This window comes from Anopheles merus, chromosome 2R (assembly GCF_017562075.2).
Source record: "Anopheles merus strain MAF chromosome 2R, AmerM5.1, whole genome shotgun sequence".
Classification (NCBI taxonomy): domain Eukaryota; kingdom Metazoa; phylum Arthropoda; class Insecta; order Diptera; family Culicidae; genus Anopheles; species Anopheles merus.
Genome location: NC_054082.1, coordinates 41472178 through 41493466, shown reverse-complemented (window position 1 = coordinate 41493466; position 21289 = coordinate 41472178). Strand labels below are relative to the sequence as shown.

The window sequence follows — 21289 nt, the reverse complement described above, 5'->3', positions numbered from 1 at the left end:
TGACGGAATGTTGCTTTTTAAATTCTTTTCTATCAAATTATAATACCTTGAAAACATAGACGCGTTGAACAAACATATTTGGTTTAACCAACAAACAAACAAAACAGTAAAGTATGTTTAGATTATACGGAAGTGTAATATTCGCGTACAAGATAGTTTTTTTTAATTATGTCTTTCTTATCATAAAGGTGTGACTTTTAAATGTAATGGGTGCAAAATGCAATGGTGATGTATAGAAAGATAGTACAAAACAAATACATCTGAATGTGGATACTGCTACAGTTGCTTTTTTATGTTTAGATTAAAACGCGATACTACTTATGAGAATAGAGATCTAAAAAATATTGCCTCTAGGGAGGCTAGTTTGGCTGGCAACTTATACATTTATGATTTCCGATTATACGATACACTGTTGACATGCGCTCAAAACATACAACTGCAAGGTTATGCGTTTTACTATGGATAAAATGTTCATCGAGGTCGAGTAAATTTGGCTTAAGCATGTGCGTAATGAAAATAATGGAACGTTGAGAATGTCCGATAAGCTTGAACCAAAATTTAATGTTCGAATTTTTCTATGAGTTATTATCTGTTGTAGATCGAAAAAGTTTTTGCATGATTTCAACGTAATTATTTGCGCTACGCTGCATTAAGCACATTTCATAAACAAAAAACCGCAAAATCATAACATTTAAACCAGATTAGGTAATGTTTTTTACAGATGGAGAGAAGAATACATTTGTTTTTACTTTAAAAAAAAATAAAAACAAAACTGGTGGTGCTTTCAAACGCTTTAAAAAATATATAACAATTGGAAACGCATGTTTACTCGACGATTGAATGAAATCTGTGCATTGATCAGGGCTGCTGCATTACAATTTTTACTAATCGTAGTAAGTAGCAATCAAAATCTACGAAATAATTGGCAATTTCGTGTGTCATCAGTTGCCTTCCTTAGAATCGGCATCCTAAGCTACACTCGCAAAAATGTTGCAACAAAAAACATATACATACTCATACAAATAGGATACATACACTAATACCAGATCGATTGAACGTAAACTTGATACTTGGGCGTGAATATGCAATTGAGGGTTTTTTTTTGGAGGCGATTGCTGTTTGTCTCTTAGAATGCATAAAAGGGAAAAGCTGTCTCATTTTCATTTGAGAAGCAAAATGGAACGAAAAACAAAACAAGCGAAGGTATCAAACGGTTTTAAAAAAAGGATATTTTTGCGTATCGGCGTAATGCTTTTAACGTTTTATTGATTTTGTTTGCACTTTTGACTTTCGAGCATTCTCAGATTGCTGCCATACATCAAATAAGAAACAAAATCGTATGTTCTAAAAAGCTGAATGGAAAAGAGCTGCAGTTGTTGGTAATTGTTTGTATGTTTTTTTTTTTGGTATTTTTGGTATAGGTATTGCATAGGTGTTTTCGCTTTCGAATCGATAAAAGACCGAATAATGAAAAAACGTTTGCAAATCATTCGCTTCAAAAAATTCAACTACTGATATTCAAGTATAGTAGAATGGACGTAAAAGTGGAACGATACTCACCACCGAATGTGACGATACACATTCGCGTAAAACGGAAACATAATTATGCTAAAATCGTGCTGCGCGCAGCAAGCATTATGCATTACGCACGCAGCACCCCTTCATCTCGACACACGTTGCCAAAATTTATGCCAATTCACGATGCCGCGTATCAGTGAATGTGTGTTTGATGGATGGGTGTGTCTATGTGTGTATATATGTGTGTGTGCGTGTGTGTAGATGAGTAAATAATATGTAAGAATGTTGGCCGTGTTCTGCAGTGTGCGGAGCAAACGCGAATTGCATAACTTTTGACAACGCTCGAAAACTTATTCTCTGCTTCTCTCTGGTACGAGCGGTTTAGCATAATCATTTGTCCAATCGCAATCATACTTACTCAACCTCATCGCAATTGTTGAGATAGAACGAAGAGCATTACGAATATTTACCAACCAACACTGGCTGGCATATGCTTAAAGACAGCTTTCAAGGCGTTTGGCATAATTTTACAGCATAATAATTGCTACTATGCTGTTTCTTGTGCAGGCTTTCCAGCGTTTGGAACACATGGTACTTGGTAAACGTGGGACGTAGACATGCATGCTCTACGATGCATATTGCTTCGCTTGACTGTATCCGATCGCGCAATTGATTTGTTTATCTCTACTACGCTACGCTACAACCGCGCGGGGTTGCGAGTACCGATTTTGTACGCTTGCGAGGGATAGAAGTTAATTGCGAATCAACTACTGGCCTAATTTTTCAAATGCAACAGACTTTTGTTACAAACTTTATATGTACACACAGACACACATACAGACACGCATGGAAATAATTAACAAATCAAATCATTTTCGCTGTGTTGGAAAACTACAACGCGCGGATTCGGCGGCCAGCTGGTAGGGCACGCCCGCACAATCACGCTCTACGCATGTCAATCGTATTTATCATTAGCGCGCTTGCAGAAACATGAACGCTATTCGTTAAAAGTTTGTTTTTTTTTTTGGTTTGAACAAAATGGACACATAGGTACGACCACACCAATGTATATACTCACCAGATGAATAATTCCAGCAGCTGTCAACCACACTGATATAAAAATTGATACTAATTGTGCCAAACGTATTGAACTAGATGTTTTAAGTATATTTAAATATTGTAATATGTCTGGAACAGTCATAAGACGCAGCGCTCGTAGGAAACGTAACCCTAAAACGAGAAAAACAAGAAGAGAAAGCAAAGGAAAAACAGAAGGGAAAGGAGTAAAGTAAAGCGAACGAAAGCCGTAGGAGGATTGGCAAGATACAGTAAAGTAAGAAGTACGGATTCGCAAACAAGAAAGATTAGTAGACTCAATATTTGCTTATAAATAGAACTGTTTTTTTGTGTTGTGTGTGTAAGTGTTGGGTGTTGCTTTTACTTTGCAACTTGGCAGGCCGGAACGTGCAAACACTTACCAATCCATGTCCGGTCAAGGTATATGGATACAAAGGACGGGGGTATCGTAAAGTAATCTACAAAACTGTACATCTCCAGCATGAACCAAAGTTTATCCGATGCCGCTATGAACTGCAAAAGAAAGAAGAGCACACACAAACAAACACAGAAACCAGTAAAACAACCAGCAGTACGCAATAGGAACGGCTTCTCCACACAAGACGTCATGCGTCAGGCAGTGGGTGTAATCTGCAGCCCGTCAATCAGTAGGGACAACGGTGTTGCTTTGTTTGTTGCCTTGCTCTTACCCGTATAAAAAAGTAAACCATAAAAAATATGTTGAATGCTAGGTCGATTTGCTGCGTAATGTTGTTGCTCCATTTTTGACACCTTTCCACCTCTTCGTTAGACGCATCGATGAAGTAAATGATGAGCGAGGCGATACTGAGAATAAACACGAGCACAACCTGCGAGAAAGAAGGGAAAGAAACAAAGCAGACGGTTCAAATTGCTGGTACACATGCTAGTTAAATGCATAAATTAAACTCCACACCCGACACATCATCAGTTATGAACGTTGTTGCCCCTACCAGTCATTCAGTAAAGGGCATGCACGTGTTTGGCTACAGAAAAGCAGTAAAGGATCCAGCTGGTGTGAAGTACCGGGCGCTTCCATTCGCTGTGAAGTACCAGGTGTCTCCATTTACCTTGAACTGCAAGCACGCAAGTCCAAAAACGGATGATGCTATCAAAATAGATCGTTACAGCCACTTGTTCATTTCACACCATGCAGGAAACGCAATGCGTGTCAACAATGCGGATTAAATGGTACACAATATGGCATTCGATATGGGGCACGTAATTCTCGCGAGAAAACGCATTGTGTGCGGAACATCCGAACCCTTTATTTATCTAATTACATCAAATTACCATAATCGTTATTCCTTCAGTCCAAATAATTTGAATATTTGCTTTTCAGGAAAAGGGATTTAGGGTTTATCCTAATTACACCCCGTTGGGATGAATAATTTCTTTGTTTCAGCAATAGTAGGGAGCTGGGATGTATGTATAATTGTATAATTTATCTACGACTCACACAGCCTTTAAATCGCGCGATCAACGCGAAATCTGCCAGCATGCCTGTCGATAAACTGCAACATTTGCTACAACTGACGGCACACACCTGTTGTCTAATCGCGGTTGACGGACATTTCCGAACTGGTAAGTGTGCACACAACATACCACGTCACCGTGTCAACATATGGCACCCCTTCTCATACCACCTCGTATGCGGTTTTTTTTTTTTGCATAGATCCGTTTTACGAAGCGGGGGTGATCTTTTATGGCCACCTACGTCTTCCCCCTTTCATCCACCGTCGGTCCCACACCGAAAGGGGTTGGAGGTAAGTACAATTTAATGTCGCTTCTACTAACAATCACCGCAAGCGAAACAATCTAAGCATCGCGCCCTATATATATATGGCGATGGCCTCGCTGAATTCGGGCGAAAAGAGTGCGCTAGTTGCCATTTTTATCCACTCCACTAGCCAATATCATGCCCAGGACCAATTATTTTCACGTGCTTCATGCAAGAAGGCGCACCGAAACGGAAAATAACAACCTTTAAAATCCCGGACAGGAGGGGGGGGGAATGGTACGCTGGTACGAGTACAAAAGCGCAACGCGGCGGGGCGGGTGGTGAAGGAGGGCAAATGTATGTGTGCTGCGGGCTTAAAAATAGACAACATTTAACGGAGGAGGCTTTCTGTGCTGCCAGTCGTACTAGTTGGCAGGTACACAGTCACACCACCGCGCTTGGCGCGGGAAAAAGGGGGCGGCCGACAAAATCGTGACCTAAATGGAGCGTTTGCTCGCCCACTTTTCTTCCTGCATTGGTGAGGGGTAGGCGTGTGGTGGACCGGTTATGCCTTTCTAAATTTCATATTGTTTTCTCTTGGCGTATTGTACGGTACCATACATTGTGTTAAAGAAAGAGAGAGAGAGAGAGAGAGAGAGATAAATAGACAGAGAAAGAGAGTAAGAGCAGACAATTACCGCAAGTACTCTCTAAAGCCTAGTCGACGACGACTGCATTGTACCATTGTTTGGTAAAATTAGACGAACGGGTATTGCTTCACAATGTGTGTGTAGAATTGTCTTAAACTCTTCACCATTCCGATGATCCCATCTTAATGTAGTAGTTTTGTACACACAGGCCCTTCTTTTCTAGATACATTCAAAAGCGTTTACATATTATTGCTGCATATTGCTTTGCTGAGCCTGCGAAGGTAACACAGTTAAATCCCCTGCTTAAAAATAAACCCTCAAACCCAAAGTCCGGCACAAGACGGCGTTTCACACAGCACACCGACCACACGACGCTTGAAAAAGATTATGCCACTCTGATGTTTCAAACGATTCTAGACAAGCACAACACACACACACACACACACAAACTAATATGCATATCGCTCACATTACCGCAAGGCCACCGATAAGGTTATGTAAAGCCTCTCCCCCCTTTGCCAGCAAACTATCCTCTGTCAATGAACTGTATGATACAGCGAAAGTGCGAGAGAGATAGTAAGAGAAAAATAGAGAGCATGGCAATTGTACATTGGCCGGCTCACCTGACATTGGTTCAATATAATAACAACAACAAAAAATGCTTCCAACCCTCCCTTAGAGAAACTGCCCTGCTCCCTGCAATCGGCGGCAATTAGATGTTCAATAAATCAATCTCATGCTTAATTAGATTGCTCTGGTTGCTTTCCCACCATTCCGTTCCTTTCATTCCTTTGCAAAATGCAGTCCAACCGAGTGTGTGTCTGGCAGTGTATGGATAGAGCCGCACTCACTCTTCAATTATGATTTATGATTTTAAATTTGAGCAGATGGGCCTGGTATCAAATCAAATGGTGTAGAATTTATTAATACTACACGATGTCCGTAGTCTAAATTAAGACATACTATCCGTCCCCATGTTTTAAACTAGCAGGCACTATAACAACAACAACAACAACAAAATACATCACGGAGGATCTTAATATTGAGCATCTCCGTAAAACGCGACTTAAATTTTATTTTTATTGTAATAGGACACGTATTGAAAAATAACGTATTTTACTAGAATAAATGCCAGAATTTTATTTAAAAGAAACTACCAATTGGATTGGTAACTAATTTTAACAAAAGCTGCAAACTTCAACGTTTGTTGTAAACGTCAACACAATAGCATGAGTAAAATGATGATTTATAGAGTTACAATTTCAGCACACATCGTTGTAAAAAAATGTAAATTAGTCTTTAAATTAATGAAAAATTCAATAATGTAAATTAGTCTTTAACGGTAGGAATGTGAAAAAATCAACCGTTTTTCGAATCGGAATCGAAATTCCAATCAACAGCAAACAGAAAAATTATTCCTAGTCAAGAGATGTTTAACAATTCTGTTTCCAAAGTGTTACATATTTCAAAGCAAGAATAGCGTTGCAGAAAGAAGTTTTAATCCAAAGAAAGAACTAAGAAGTTTTGATATGTTGGCCGCAGCATTACCATTTTCAGTCCGTAGAGCATTTAATTTATTGCTCTTTTATTGAGAATAATCCTCATGATAAATATAACAACGCTTATTCAATTCAGCTTAAACTCCCAACGTGCGCTATTTCATTAGCCTGATCGTATTCACTAGCCAACAATATTCAGTGTATGAAAAAATACTCCGTACGGAGACTGGAACGTAGGAACGCACCAAAAAATCATGGGAACTGACCAATAAATCGTGGGACACCCTGTAAAAGTTTGCCTCAATGGGGTAAACATAAAATGTAAGCCTAATATCTCCCATCTACGAACGCGAAGCGCTTGAAGCACTAAGTAATCAAGCAAGTAATCTAACAAATAAACCACAGCCTGACTAATATCCCTCGACCTTTCAGTTCGTAAAAGCCGGGGTACATTGTCCGTACTCGCTAGTGTAGCTTCGATTTTCACTAGCGCATCTGGTGGCGGCTGGTGGAAGCTATTTTAGTCATCGAGGGAATGGTCATGCCGGATCTCAAAATTAAGTAGTTTTTTGTTAAAAAATAAGTAGTAGTTTAAAAGTCATCGTTTTTTGTCATGAAAATGGATGCAATGCCTGCAGGACATGTGCATGCACCTTTTACAAAACTTTTATTGTCCGAATCTTAGTACAGTGTCCCCCGGCCTTAATGTTAGCCTGACCATGGTATGGCACACACAGGCACAGAAATGGCGATGGATCAAAATCTGAATAACTTGAAACATATCATCGCGGCAGGCTACGAGCACAGCCGCGAAAAAATCTCCTCAACAATATCAACCCATTGCCCATGACATGCTCGACGTCCTACTCACCAAGATTCGTCCGGTAGTGGTCTGTCCCGAGATCAGCTCGCCGGCCCAATCCTTCGCCTCGGTCATAAACGTGCCCTCGAAGTCCTGCTTGCCCTGGCGGGAGGCTTTCTGCTCCTTCTGCTTCGGATCGTTCGGAGCCAGCTCGGGCTCCTTCCGGCAGCACAGGAAGGCGAACGCGCGCCATAGCAGCACGGCCAGCAGGCCGGCCAGGAAAGTGAATATGCTGGACAGGAGAAAGCACCACCATTTCCGCACCCGGAGACAATCATCAAGATCGGTCGGCGGTAGCTCCGTGGTCAGTACTGATTGCTCCTCGTCACAGCCCGACATCCCCTCGATCCCGCTGGTAGGCCTGGTGGGGGATCGAGAACGCACACCGCTGCACACTGGTTGTCAACTTTCTAGCTGTAGTCATTGGACATGACGTCGTGCCTCACAGCCAGACCCGGGAGGCGATCGCACCGAACACGATCGGCAGCGCGACTGCTACACACGGCAAGCACACACACACACGGTGTCACTAGCGGAAAACGGGCAGCCAGCTAGTGGACCGCTCACAGCCACGTACGCACACGGAAGAAGCGCGCGCGCCCACACACACACACAGCACACAGGGGAGACGACCGGACACCGGGCACTTCTCGGGTCGGCAGCTTTATGACGCGATTGCACTCACTAGCACAACACGAACCAGGCGCACGCCGATGCACGATAACAAGACGAATTCGGAACACTGGAACTCAAACCACCGAGTGCCACTTCCACACTGCTTCTGGCGTGTTCACACCGACAGCACACACACGCATACACGTACGCACCGATGCCACCGAAAGGATTCTTCTTCCTCTATCTCTGCTTTGCCTTTTGTTACACTGCGCTTCCGGTCTTTGCGTTTTCTTCCCGTGCGAGAACTAGGTCAGGATGCGAGCGAGCGAGAAATGAACGGAAAGTAGCAAACCCACCTTCAGGTAGGGCGGTAGGTTCGCCTACTAGAAGAAGACACAGCGCGCAGGATATCCACAGTGCACACACACAAACACACGCGGCGATGATTGTGTGTGCACGTGTGTGTGGGAAAGAAAGTGAGAGAATGAGCGAGAGCCAGAAGAAGAGATTGAACGGTGCACAACGGCGACACACTCCAGGGCTGGAAGGGTAGAGGGCAATGGACCACCGCACTACACACACACACACACACTCACACGCTGTCGGAATTTTACAAAATCTCACTCATTTTCCGTTCGCTGCAAAGCTGCACGGGGCGCTCTGTGCCGCGCTCCCACACTGGCCGGGAGCGAAAGTGAGCAGGAGAGATGACTATTGTTGTTGTTGCTGTAGTCGTTGTCGTTGTTGCTTTTTTCACGTCCTTTTCTTGCAGCAAGATCCGTTCGCGGAGCAGGACGGGATGCGTGTGTGAAACGGCCCCCTTTTTTCCAGACTTCCAGAGTTTACCTAATCCACACCGTCACACACCCCCACCGTCTTCAATGAGAGATGTTGTGTTTCACTCTGCCACTAGCGCACTAGCACGTTTGACGTTTGTGTTTCATAGCTACCGAAGAAAGAACAAATCAGATACGAAACGATCCAAATGCACAATTCCAATTGCAAGCCTCCAATCTTAGCCACCACTGCCTCACAAAAACACACACACACACGCGCGCGCGCGCGTCCAAGACTACTGCGATCGATGTCCGAAACCTCTTGCCACACCACACACGCACAGTGTACGGGGAACTTTGTTCGTTCCCGGCTGCTGCACTTTCCCGTTTGCGTCCGCACCACTGCTGTTTGCCTTTTCCCGGAGCAGTTTCTGTCAACCGTGGCCCAATTCCGTTGAAGTAAAGCCCGTCTGCCCGTTTATACACACGTTATATAACGAAACCAACAACGGAAACTCTCCGGTGGGCCGTCAACGTTTGCGGCAGGACTGCACAACGAAAAATTAAAAGCAAAGGAGCACTTCCGCTACGACCAGATAGCGAACGAATAATGGACTTCAAACACACGTACACAGCCACACGAGAGCACAAGGGAGGCACATAGTTAAAAGCAGGAGAGAGAGAGAGAAAGAGGGAGAGAGGAGAGAGAGAGAGAGAGAGAGAAAAATAGAGAGAACGAGAGAGATCGATCGAGAGAAAGTAGGAGAGGATGAATTATGAGAATAAAAATGCAGGATACAAAAGGTTGAACTGTAAGGGCGAGCAAGATGGACAGGAAGGAGAGGGAGAGGAAGGGTGCAAAGAGAACGGAGAGAAATTGACAAAGAGAGCCGGGTAAAGAAAACATCACTCCGCCATCTTTGTGTTGCGAGCTGCCCAACGCTCACCTTTACTATCCCGGGCTGTAATTTCGGTTTTCGGGATGGTAGAAAGGAAAGCTGAGGCATTCCTTACACACACACACACACACACACACACACACACACACACACACACCACACACACCCACAACACACACACACACACACACACACACACACACACCACACACACACACACACACACACACACACCACACACACACACACACACACACACACACACACACACCACACACACACACACACACACACACACACACACACACACATATTCCCTGCCTACGGTTAAACTTTTTCAATTGTGCTCGCACCAACACCTCGCACTAGCCTTGCCCAATCTTGTGGGTCCATCCCAGAAAATGTGCTTCTTGCTTCCGGTCACCTTTACTGTGTGACTCACACTCGAGGCACTTCGATTGATCCTACTACGTAACTTTGCAACTATATTGCTTATTGTGTGTTAAATCTGTGTTCCCCTTAACTGTGAAATTAAATTCCTGTCATTGTTCTCTTATTAGTTACCTCATTTAGCTATACTATATTACCTTTTTCCCAGTCATAGCTTTCTCTTACACGGTTTTCCAGGGGTTCTCATAGTTGTGGGACACTTTCTCTCTATCTTATTGGAGGTGAACTTTTTATGATGGGAATTAAACTATATGACATCCTAATTAGACAGGCTACTTGGAATTCCTATTGGATTTGTCCAACAAGGGTGCTATGGAGTCCAATTCTCTTGACATAAAGTTCTCTTCCCGTAAGAAAGAGTCAATAAAATGTCCCACAATTATGAGAACTCCTGGAAAACCCTGTAAGCTGCCTATGGGTCATTGTTTCGCACTTTCTCTGCGGAAATGTTCGTGCTCTTGGGAAACTTCTTCGTAAGCTTCGTTGCAGCGCTTATTTGAAGCGGGATCTTCGGGTTTCACCCAACAAAGAAACAGTCGCGCAATGCTACTGAGTATCTTTTTAGCAAAGAAACCCGTTGGAGGGCAACGATTCGTGCTCCATCAAAATTAGCAGGACCTGAGACGTCATTGTGTTAATGCTTTGAGTAACCTTAATTAAAGACGCCTCAAGCCTCAGTCCCTAAAATTTGTACAGCTGCCCTTTTGTTGGGCTGCTCTACCTGTAATTACAGACCGCCTGTGTCGTCGCAAACTAATCCTAACTATGCTTACACCCATTTTCACCGCATGATGTCGGTGCCATTGCAAGAGAAAATTAATTTCACTTCGGCTTCGTTCGCTTGCTTTGACCTGGCACGCTCGGCACAATCAATAAAGCGCTGCTGACAGTTGCTGTCGGCGAAACTCAAAACGGGTCCTCCACCGGGGCGAAATGGACGACGTTCGAAAAACTTAGTCCCTTATGCTTCCCCATTTTCACACCATATTCTGGTGCACACACCGATCGTTGGCTCGGTACTGTCACAACACACAACACACAACCGTTGAAAAAAAAGCACCTAAGTGACACACAAAACACCACCGAAGGCGGAAACCCAGAGGAAGAAATTATAAAATGAGAATGACTCCGCCGCACCCACCCACCCACTAGCTGGTGCCGTCTGCTCCATTTCCTCTACCCCGAGCACAGTCGTGCAATGTTTGGGCGACCCTTTCAAATTTTCGCTCGATATCTTCGTTCAGCGATACATGTATTCATACCGAACGCGTAACGACGACCTGGCGCCTCCACCGAAAACTTCTCGACCGCGGTGCGATGCGTAGCGCTATCCTCAGTGAGCGCACTGTAGTACATTGGCGCTCGCACAGCGCCCGTATACCATCCCAGCATAATTTCTCCAACACGCGCGCGCTCTCTAACGTTTGCCCAGGGGGTTTCGAGGGCCAAGAAGCCGCTCTCCGCTCCTTGCGCTGTGAGATGTTGTTCCCGTTTCGATGCTCAACATTTCATACTTGTTTCATAAATATTTGCACCTTGCTCTACCCATTCTTTTATCACACGCAGGCATGCTTTGCGCGCGCTCACGCTCTCTCCACCCCTCTTGCTCTCGCTCTTTCCTTCTGTTTTTGAATCTCTTTTTCGCCTACTGGCCGCTCGCAACTGTGTTCTCCCGCTCTCAGAGACCTTTTTATAGATCGCGCACCGTTTTCCATCTTCCTTTGCACGCGCCATCTTCCTTACTTCGCCTGCTTTGTATCACTCTGCACTGGTCACACATCATCTCACCTTCTCGCTCATTCTTTTCACCAAGCAAGAGTGATAAAGTGGGCAATGGAAAAGCCAGCAGATGGTGGTGGCGATGAGGCGAGGGGATTGAGGAATTTGATCCTTTTTTTTTTTTGGGAGGAAGAAAAAACATGGCTCCATTTTTGTTGGCTCATCCATTTTTTTCTTCAACACCATATAGGCACACGAATTGAAACTTTTGGTTGAAGCACTTGGGTTGTGGTGATGCAAAGGAACAAAAAAAACATGCGTAACTTATCAGCAACCACATCCCCCGGGGAGTTTGTTGGACAAAGCACATTACCACATACACGCACATTAACACATACATGTACACGTACATCATTCGGAAGGTGGTAGGAAAAAAGCAGAAACTCCATCATTTTCTCATGTATGTACGACACACTACGACACGTTATTTAATTTACACATCGATTAACGCTTATTGGTAAAAAGGCTGCACGATTGGAAATTTTCCAGCAGCAGCAAACAGCAGCAGCAGCAGCAGTAATAAATGGTGCCAGCGAGAAAGAGGAGGGGTCAATAGTTCGATCGGATCGATGGCACCGAAAAGGGCACTTTTCACGTCCAAAACCACACTGCCCACGTGTCGAACCTGGCACAAACCAATCGCACCGTGCTGGGGAACACTTTTTCACTGCAAAACGTTGCAGAAATGTTACCGAAAGGGTGAAAATTCGAGATTGAAAATTCCTGCACATTCACGCACACACATACACACACAAGTCAGTTCACAGGGCCCTTCTATGCTGCTCCATTTTTTTTTTGCCTTCCTGCCTGCAGTACACCACCCCGAAATGGCAGTCGGTTAGCCGAGCGAATCTGTTACCTTCACGGGCGAGATCTAGCACACTTCTGATGGAAAATTTGTGCTCTCGCGCATTTGGGTGGCCCCACTTGTGCTTGCTTGCTCGTGATCGAAATGGAAGAGAGTGAGCATTGGAGGAAAAGAGATAGATAGAGGGAGAGATGGAGAGAGAGAGAGAGGGAGAGCACGCGTACGCTTGGCGCGGCATGAAGCTTTTGGTGAGAAAACCACCAACAACAACAATAAAAAACCATGCGTGTGAAAATGAGAATGCGTCCGCACTACGGATACACTACGGCTGCGCCAGGCCAGGGTTGGCTGGTACCCCGCTAACAGGAATCGCCGTGCTCCAGCGGGATTCAAAATAACGATTGTTTAAAGATGATATGTTTTTAATTATTTGTACATTTTGATAAATTTATTTCTAGAAGCTAAATAAATTGTTAAGAAAAAAATAATTATGAATGAGTCATGCGATTTTCATTGATTTACAGTACCGTCTTTTTCTACATCTGCAAAATGATAGACTGTAAAAAATCAGAAACTGTTGTTAATAATTTGCTTGCTTGATTATTGATTTCCGTTACCATTAGTAAAAAAGGCATCAATTAATATTGATGCTATTTTACATATTTTTACTGTGTTTCTAGTCCCACACATTTGCCGGTCACTAATGCATCATTCATTTTAAGCGGTTTTCCATCGCTTTCTTCATTAAACAAAAGAGGGCGCTGCAATCGTCATGGAGAGTTTGACCAAATCAATGATTCAAATGAAAAGAAATCGAAATTATTCATCCGTTCTTCTGCGGAACACTTTTTTACAGCGAGCATGCGATAAATACAATGAAATACAAATAATATATTGTTCCTCAATTCAATTTTGTGCACAAAGGCTATTTCATTTAACGTAAAAGTAGAAACACTTGTTTCTGCAAAGAGAACATAATCAATTTGGAAGTGTAAATCCCAGTGTCCCCTTTGCAACTTACCGTATTATAAACTAACCATGTAAAATCTAATTCATTCTACATTTCTTTACCTTCGTTACCTCACTTACCCAGAAGTACAACTGTTTCGAAAACATTTCCGCTGACTGGAGTTTCGTCTGCTGTGAACTGGGTACTGCTTCCGGGCAGTCGCCAGTCGCTTTCGCCGCCAATGATGGCCCGATGGTTATTAACTCATGCCAATCGCAACCATTCTGTACATGCTTCTTTTACCATTACCTGCCGTACCCTATAGCTTCCTGCCGGAACTGTCATCCATGATGTATTGCCCACACCGCCGGTCCGAACGACCTGCCGCAACACCTCCACCAAGTACTGCCGAACGCAGATGTGTGTGTTAGCATATACCTTAGCAAATTGATTTATTCTTGTTTCACATTAGACTGTAGTATCCTTATGCATATAGAAGATCAGCGTGGCCATTTGCGCGATGCGAATTTGCTGCCCAGCGCGTGCTGCGTGCGTGTGTTCAGTTTGCAGTCTCACAAGCGTCCACCCAATCGTTGTACACGTCCACCGGTTCCGACAGGAAGTTTATCGACGTTTGATACTCTTCCAAACACACACGACATAATATTTTGGCCGAGTTTTTAGGTTTATCCATCTTGACCTCGCAGGACTTCTCGTGGTTGCAGAACGGGCAGTTAAATTGCTGATCGAGTGGCTCAATGTTCTTGCGCTTTGGCGGTGGCTTCCTTTTCGATTTTCTGCGCCCCATCGTTCCGACAGCCTGCACAGGGAAGGGAAACGGCAATTAGTGAAGGGGCAAGCTCGAAAGCAAGTAAATCAAGGAGTTTTTATCGCGTTTTTCTCGTTTTTCACTTACAGATTAGCTTACGAATGTCCGGCTAGTTTTGTTTACACTTGCTTTAAGCCCGGGAGAACGCCGATTTTTTTGTTGGATTTTTTGTTGTCCCAGCACGAGCTGTCAATCGGTACGCTGTCAATCGTTGAAAGAGTGACCAGAAATACCGATTTATCTATACAGGCGGTCCCCGAGATACACGGTACCTCTTCTACGCGGATTCAGAGATACGCGGTTTCCTAAATTTGACAGTTCTTTGAGCAAATTGTACTGATTTGACACATCTATTGTAAAATGCCAAATAGTTTCTGTTTTGATCGGATGTTAAAAACTATTTCAAAAGGTTTTAAACTGTTATTTCATTCAGAATCATATCAAATAATCGAAATTAAGTGGCTAAAACCACCCCCTAGTTGCAAATTTACACGAAAATTAGTGATATTTTGGCTAAAAATCACGAGATTCGACTTACGTGGAAATTCGAGATATGCGGTATTTTGCGGCCGTTTACGGTCCCCATTAACCGTGTATCTCGGGGACCGCCTGTATAGGCAGTTCCCGAAATACACGGTTAATGGGGACCGAAAACGTCCGCAAAATACCGCGTATCTCGAATTTCCACGTAAGTCGAATCTCGTGATTTCCACCCAAGTGCCACAAATCCACTAAACGACCACTAAACGGCTTCTAAACGACTCAAGCACTCTACCTAAACGGAATATAGAAAGACTTCGTTTAGCAGACGGCAAACGACTCATGCATTCTAAAAATAGCAAAAAAGCTGGTGGCGCCATCTGTTTGTGGGATACCCAACCTGTGGAGCTTCCTCGCTTGGAGGAGAGCTTTCTCATTTCCTCTGTACTGTTGTATGATTTCGCATTGAAGTTATGCATCGCTAGAACTAGAACGGCGATACGATTGTTTAAATACTAAACTCCAACGGAAACCACCAGTACTGAAGCAAGTGAGATTTGAGTAATGGTCGTTGGTGTTGATACCCACGTATCTGACCACACGACCATTCATATAGATTTTTGCTCAGAAAGTTAGAAGGCTATATAGGTCATTATAAGATGAAACTTGTCGAAACACATTGCAAGAAAAGGATAGCAATATAATGATGAGTTGTAATACGCCATCTATTGATCAAACCAATGAAGCTGTGAAGCTTTCATTTTTTTCCTATGGATATTCAATTTTCCAGTCGTTTAAGCTTAATCTGTGGCGCTTGGGCAGACAACATTTAACTATTTTTCGTATAACTTAGCAAGCAGGGGGTGGTTTTAGCCACTTTATTAATTATTTGATAAGATTCTCTCTCAATATAACAGTTTCAAACCTCTTGAAATAGTTTTTAACATTAATGTGATAATTGATGTGTCAAATCAGTACAATTTATTCAAAAAATCGTCAAATTTAGAAAACCACGTATCTTTGAATCTACGTAAAAGAGGTACCGTGTATCTAGGGGGCCGCCTGTTTTCCTACTGAAAATCACAGATTTTTTTCATAATACTGACCGAAAAGTCATAATACCATTTCCCAAATCATTTTATGTTTTAAAGTCCATATGGAAATCACTAATCCATAATGGTTATTGTACCAGTTTTCGTCAATGTATCTATTTTCGACTTCTTCTTCTTTTGGCTCAACAACCGTTGCCGGTCAAGGCCTGCCTGTACCACACTTCTTGTGGGGTTGGCTTTCAGTGACTTATTGATCCCCCCATAGCAGGATAGTCAGTCCTACGTATGGCAGCACGGTCCATTTGGGGCTTGAACCCATGACAGGCATCCCAAGTGCCACAAATCCACTAAACGACCACTAAACGGCTTCTAAACGACTCAAGCACTCTACCTAAACGGAATATAGAAAGACTTCGTTTAGCAGACGCCAAACGACTCATGCATTCTAAAAATAGCAAAAAAGCTGGTGGCGCCATCTGTTTGTGGGATACCCAACCAGTTGAGCTTCCTCGCTTGGAGGAGAGCTTTCTCATTTCCTCTGTACTGTTGTATGGTTTCGCATTGAAGTTATGCATCGCTAGAACTAGAACGGCGATACGATTGTTTAAATACTAAACTCCAATGGAAACCACCAGTACTGAAGCAAGTGAGATTTGAGTAATGGTCGTTGGTGTTGATACCCATGTATCTGACCACACGACCATTCATATAGATTTTTGCTCGGAAAGTTAGAAGGCTATATAATAGGTATAATAGCGAAACACATTGCAAGAAAAGGATAGCAATATAATGATGAGTTGTAATACGCCATCTATTGATCAAACCAATGAAGCTGTGGAGCTTTCATTTTTTTTGTATGGATATTCAATTTTTCAGTCGTTTAAGCTTAATCTGTGGAGCTTGGGATGTTGTTAAGTTGTACGATTTGACGACTGTACTACGAGACCGGCAGTCTATTTTCGACTGTTTTCGACAGGGTAACTAAAACTGTGAAATTCTGTACAAATGCAGTAGAAAATGTCACAAAACACAATTTTGTTCTTTCCAAAATCGGTGCGATTTAACCTCGCTGGCAACGTTTTTTGAAAGTAATTGAGGCGGATTTTGACGTTTCGAGTGAGGGCTTTTGAAGGGTGGCCGCCAAAATAATCTGGCCACACTGCCTGTGGACAGAGTGTCATCAATTGTTTTCTCTTTGCATAATACAGATCCATAACAACTGCAGAACATTCCTTCCATGAACTTCCCCATGCTCGCCGGACTCTGCAGAACACAGTTTGGATTGATAAAAGGCTCAACCTGCCATGTGCTCAAAATGTCCACAGTTGAACATCCCATCGAAAGTGCTATCCGTGCAGGACTAACGAAAGAGCTTGCGCCCGTACACTTGGAAGTGGTCAATGAATCGTACATGCACAACGTGCCCAAGGGTTCCGAGACGCACTTCAAAGTTCTAGTGGTTTCGCCACAGTTCGAGGGACTTCCGCTAATAAAGGTACTGAGTAAGACGAACGATGAAGTGCTGTTTAACCAGATATAGGATGAAAAAACCGTATTCTCACTCTCATTACTTTTAGCGTCATCGTTTGGTGAATGAAATCGTTAAGTCGCAGCTTGCCGGAGATTTTGTGCACGCACTTTCGATAGTGGCCAAGACACCTCAGCAGTGGGATGAAGCGTACAAGCTCGAACCAAGCCCAAACTGTAAGGGAGGATTCGGGAAATAAATCTTAGCACCTTGTTAGCTAACGTTCAACAGAGTACATCAACTGCATTATGGGGCAATGTTACAAATGATTGTTTGTAGCATCTTCTGAGTGTTTATTCCGTTCCACTCCTGACAAGAGGATCGCCATTTAGATACTGTAGGTATCGAGTCGAAGCTTTCCATCATTTTCCGTAAAGTACATCATGTCGGCCATGGTTTGCTCGCAGATCATTTCTTCCACTCGTTCGTGCATCTGGAAAAACGAAACGTGTTTAGTTAGCACACATAACCAATCGCTACCCCTCACTGCCATCCGCTGTGCTTACCGACTGGGCTTTGAACTCTTTCAGCACCTCTGGGTGCTTAAACTTCGGTCCGAAATTCACACTGATCGTTACGTTTTTGTGCAACGATATTGCCGGATAGTAGGCACCTTTGTACACGTCCACAAATGCCTCCCCCTGACAGACGCCGTTCTTAAAATAGTGAATCTTACTGCCCGGCTGCACTTTCAACGCCTTCAGCGTTTCATTCACACGGTCCTTGTCCTCGTAATACAGATGGCTTTTGAACTTTACCAGCGGCCGGTCCTTGAAGGTGTTCGATGCCTGGTTTGCCTGATTATCGCTCGGCAGCGTGATCAGAAAGCCGAGCGTGTCCCCCTCGCCATACCCCGCGCTGTAATGCTTGCCGTGGGATTCGTGGAATTTGGTGCCCTTTCGCGACCGCCACGAATATCCGAACTTATCGTAACCGAGTGGTGCCTGCAGATTGGCATACTCCTGTCCCCATCCCAGACGGCAGGCCGAACCATCGGGCATATCTTCCACGGTAGCTTCCCAGTACCAGCATCCTTTGGTGACGTCTAATTAGCAATAGAAAGTAATGAAAGAAATAATGAAGGATGGTAGAAAAGGCATTGCCAACAGCCATGTAAATACCACTTACAATGAGAAGCCCGTGCCATGCAGTAACCCTTCTCGCCCGTTATCGACAGTCGATCCTCGGAAACCTTTAGCTGGGGAGCACGGTCGTGCAATGCGATCAGCACCGCGTTCGGCGACAGCACTCGATACAGCCAGCCCGGAATCGGTTTGCCTGCCCAGTCAGCGCTTTCGTCAAACTCTTGCCGGAACGGTGCGTGCGGATCGGGTTCGGCCAGTATGTACCGGTATCCGTCCTTGTTGAACGGATGCTCCAGCGGGTAGCCGTGGGCTGGTAGCTTCACCAGCGCACCGACATCCGTGCCGAGGCGGCTCTTCTTTCCAAGCGCTCCGCTTTGCTCACTGTTGGGCAGCTTTCGCTTCTGTTGTCTGCTTTTCGAAAAGTTTTGCGTGGCTGCAGTAACGGAAGAGAGAAAACAAGAGGTAGAAACACACATAAATGAACCATGAGCAATTCATCTGTCCGGGCCATGGACTGCACTCATTAGCATACTTTCTTCCATCTTCCGGCCACGTTGATGGTGTGAGGTAATAGTGAAGCGATAAATGCACTTGGGATGTTGTTAGAAGGTATATAAATACAAGCTTAGCTTGTCTTTTCTGGTCTAGGCACAGTTGTGAGAAAAAACAACAAAATATAACAGCACGAAACACCGTAACCACGCTACATGTCGATGTAGTTGGCGTACAAGTGTGATGCGTAACAATTCGCTTATCTTTTGGGTGGGGAATAATGCGCAACTGACGTTAGTTTGTTGTTCTAGCGTCTCGCTCTGTCTAACGTCACCCATACCATCGCACTTGCTCTTATTGTAATAGATGCGTTGTTGTCGTTTCAAATCAACATGCTTCCTGCAGTAGGCTAAATAAGGGATTTTTTTTAAGTAGGAATTTTACAATTTCGCTAGGTAACAAGAATTGGAGCACATGTTCAGGAGTCAAATATCAGGATTTATCCTTTTAAAGCAAGCCAAAATGCCCAGTACACGCTGAGCTTCACGCTGTTTGCCAAACTTTTAGTTCAGATATTATCCAAATCTCCTTAAACCACTTACCTAATGCGGTTGCTTCGTCGTACGTCGGCTTAATCTGGGTAAGATCCGTATTGGCCAGCCCATACATTTGTCCCTGCTCGTTACTTTCCTCGTACGAAAACAGCGTATTGATGTCTTTTATTAGCGAGCGCTGCACGGTAGCGTACCAGGATTGGGTCGATCTGCGCGCCATGGTCGTCATTGCCTCCCAGTAGTGATCCATGTACGGTATAATGTCCTTGTCCTTGCTAAACATTAGCCGCGCTTTGCCCTCCTTGGCCGCCGTTTGCTGCAGGTTCGCCAGCGCCGTAATGCACATCTGGGGTATCGAGGCTTGCACCTTGCGGAAGCTTTCCAATCCCGTCATGGAGCAATTTTTGCACACAAACACGTAGTTCATCATGAACGGTACGAGGCGGCCAAGCTGAAACCCGATGCAGGACTCGTGGAACCACCTACTGCAGGTGGCACAGAGCAACTCCACTATGTTGAGATTTCTTTCCTTTCCGCTGCAACGAAACGTGTGAGTATGGGCAATGGATGAAACTGTAAGTGAAGGCCGTTTCCAACCACCGCAAATCTACCATCGTAAAAACTTTTTCTCTTACCAATAACAATTATATTTCTCCTCTGCCGAGGGAGATTTCTTGAGCTCGGGTTTCGCGTCATTCACATCCATGGTAAACACTCGCTGCTTAAGGAGAGCCAAGGGCACGCGAAGAATTTAAGTACCTTTACGTCTGGAGATTCGTTTTCTAGCACATGTACAACTCCTTGCCGCGTATTTCATTCATGAAATAAACAATTTTTGTAGAATCGTACATTTGCGCTACAGTACGGCTTGCTCTTTGCCGCACGCGTCCTGAAGCGGCAACCCAAGCAACAAAATGCCATCAAGTGTCATTTTAAAGTCAAACAACTGAGTCCGGCAGGAGAAGCGCCCTCTTGTGTAATATGCAAGAAATAATGAAAACACAGTTAACCTGGAATTGTAACAGCATTGAAATGTGCTGTGAAAGAACATTTTCTGTCTTTGTTTCTCTGTGAAATATTATTATGTTTTACTTTCCTCATGAAAGTATGCACTCCACTTCACAAACTGAACTGAAAATTTGTCGTCAATGTTTGTAGTTCTTATCATACATTAAAAGCATTCTAAGTTCTTAGCATGAAAAAGGACGATCTTTTGGTCAGAAACGTATCAACACCATTGACCATTACTTAAATCTCACTTGATTTTGTTCTGATGGTTCCCATAAGGCCGAAAATATACGGACCCGAATTTCGATGCATAACTTAAATACGAAACCATACAACAGTACAGACAGGTGAAAAAACGAGGAAATCTCCACTGTGTTTAGAACCTGTTTAGTGGTCGTTTAGTGGATTTATGGCACTTGGATATCAAAATTTTCTCAAGAAAATAACGAAAACATACCAACGGGAGTTGTATAAGAGTTTGAAATTATAAAAAAACCGAATATTAGACCATTTTCAATAGTGTCTTTCCATCATTTTTTTTTTGTTAAAGTTCCCTACTCTGTTAACCAATATCGACATCGACCATGCGATCTGGTTCAAATTTGACAAAATTTCACCGATCTTTTTCTGTTGTTTGGGAT

General features: G+C 43.7%; 4 protein-coding genes across 37 annotated transcripts in view; 1 reads left to right on the top strand and 3 right to left on the bottom strand.

The window, feature by feature from the left end:
* The window catches only part of LOC121589587 (calcium-activated potassium channel slowpoke), a 70499-nt gene extending 57739 nt beyond the window's left edge, over positions 1-12760 (bottom strand). For 30 of the 33 annotated variants that reach the window (XM_041908640.1, XM_041908634.1, XM_041908636.1 and 27 more), the window contains exons 1-5: positions 12723-12760; positions 7354-8905; positions 3285-3443; positions 2997-3108; positions 2597-2748 (exon numbers count right to left, since the gene is read on the bottom strand). In XM_041908640.1, coding sequence (XP_041764574.1) covers positions 2597-2748; positions 2997-3108; positions 3285-3443; positions 7354-7683 — 753 coding nt within the window. In that variant the 5' untranslated portion in view covers positions 7684-8905; positions 12723-12760. The other 3 variants (XM_041908620.1, XM_041908618.1, XM_041908619.1) reach the window with 3 other exon arrangements.
* A 1283-nt stretch (positions 12761-14043) lies between these two features.
* On the bottom strand, positions 14044-14647 carry LOC121588745 (transcription elongation factor 1 homolog). The gene is made up of 2 exons (XM_041907044.1): positions 14537-14647; positions 14044-14440 (listed from the first exon to the last, which is right to left on the bottom strand). Exon 2 carries the CDS (start codon positions 14426-14428, stop codon positions 14180-14182), a length of 249 nt encoding a protein of 82 aa, XP_041762978.1. The 5' UTR covers positions 14429-14440; positions 14537-14647; the 3' UTR covers positions 14044-14179.
* Positions 14648-17169: 2522 nt separating this feature from the next.
* On the top strand, positions 17170-17730 carry LOC121589793 (bolA-like protein DDB_G0274169). Its single transcript, XM_041908950.1, has 2 exons — positions 17170-17476; positions 17559-17730. Exons 1-2 carry the CDS (start codon positions 17219-17221, stop codon positions 17706-17708), a joined length of 408 nt encoding a protein of 135 aa, XP_041764884.1. The 5' UTR covers positions 17170-17218; the 3' UTR covers positions 17709-17730.
* Positions 17576-20557, bottom strand: LOC121589792 (set1/Ash2 histone methyltransferase complex subunit ASH2). Of its 2 annotated transcripts, XM_041908947.1 has the most exons (5): positions 20276-20557; positions 19689-20176; positions 18638-19027; positions 18016-18554; positions 17576-17942 (listed from the first exon to the last, which is right to left on the bottom strand). In XM_041908947.1, the coding sequence occupies exons 1-5, from the start codon at positions 20344-20346 to the stop codon at positions 17838-17840; spliced, it is 1593 nt and encodes a 530-aa protein (XP_041764881.1). In that variant the 5' UTR covers positions 20347-20557; the 3' UTR covers positions 17576-17837. The 2 variants fall into 2 exon arrangements, with proteins under 2 accessions (XP_041764881.1, XP_041764882.1); XM_041908948.1 differs by lacking the exons at positions 19689-20176; positions 20276-20557 and adding an exon at positions 19127-19372.
* Between the last annotated feature and the right edge of the window lie 732 nt (positions 20558-21289).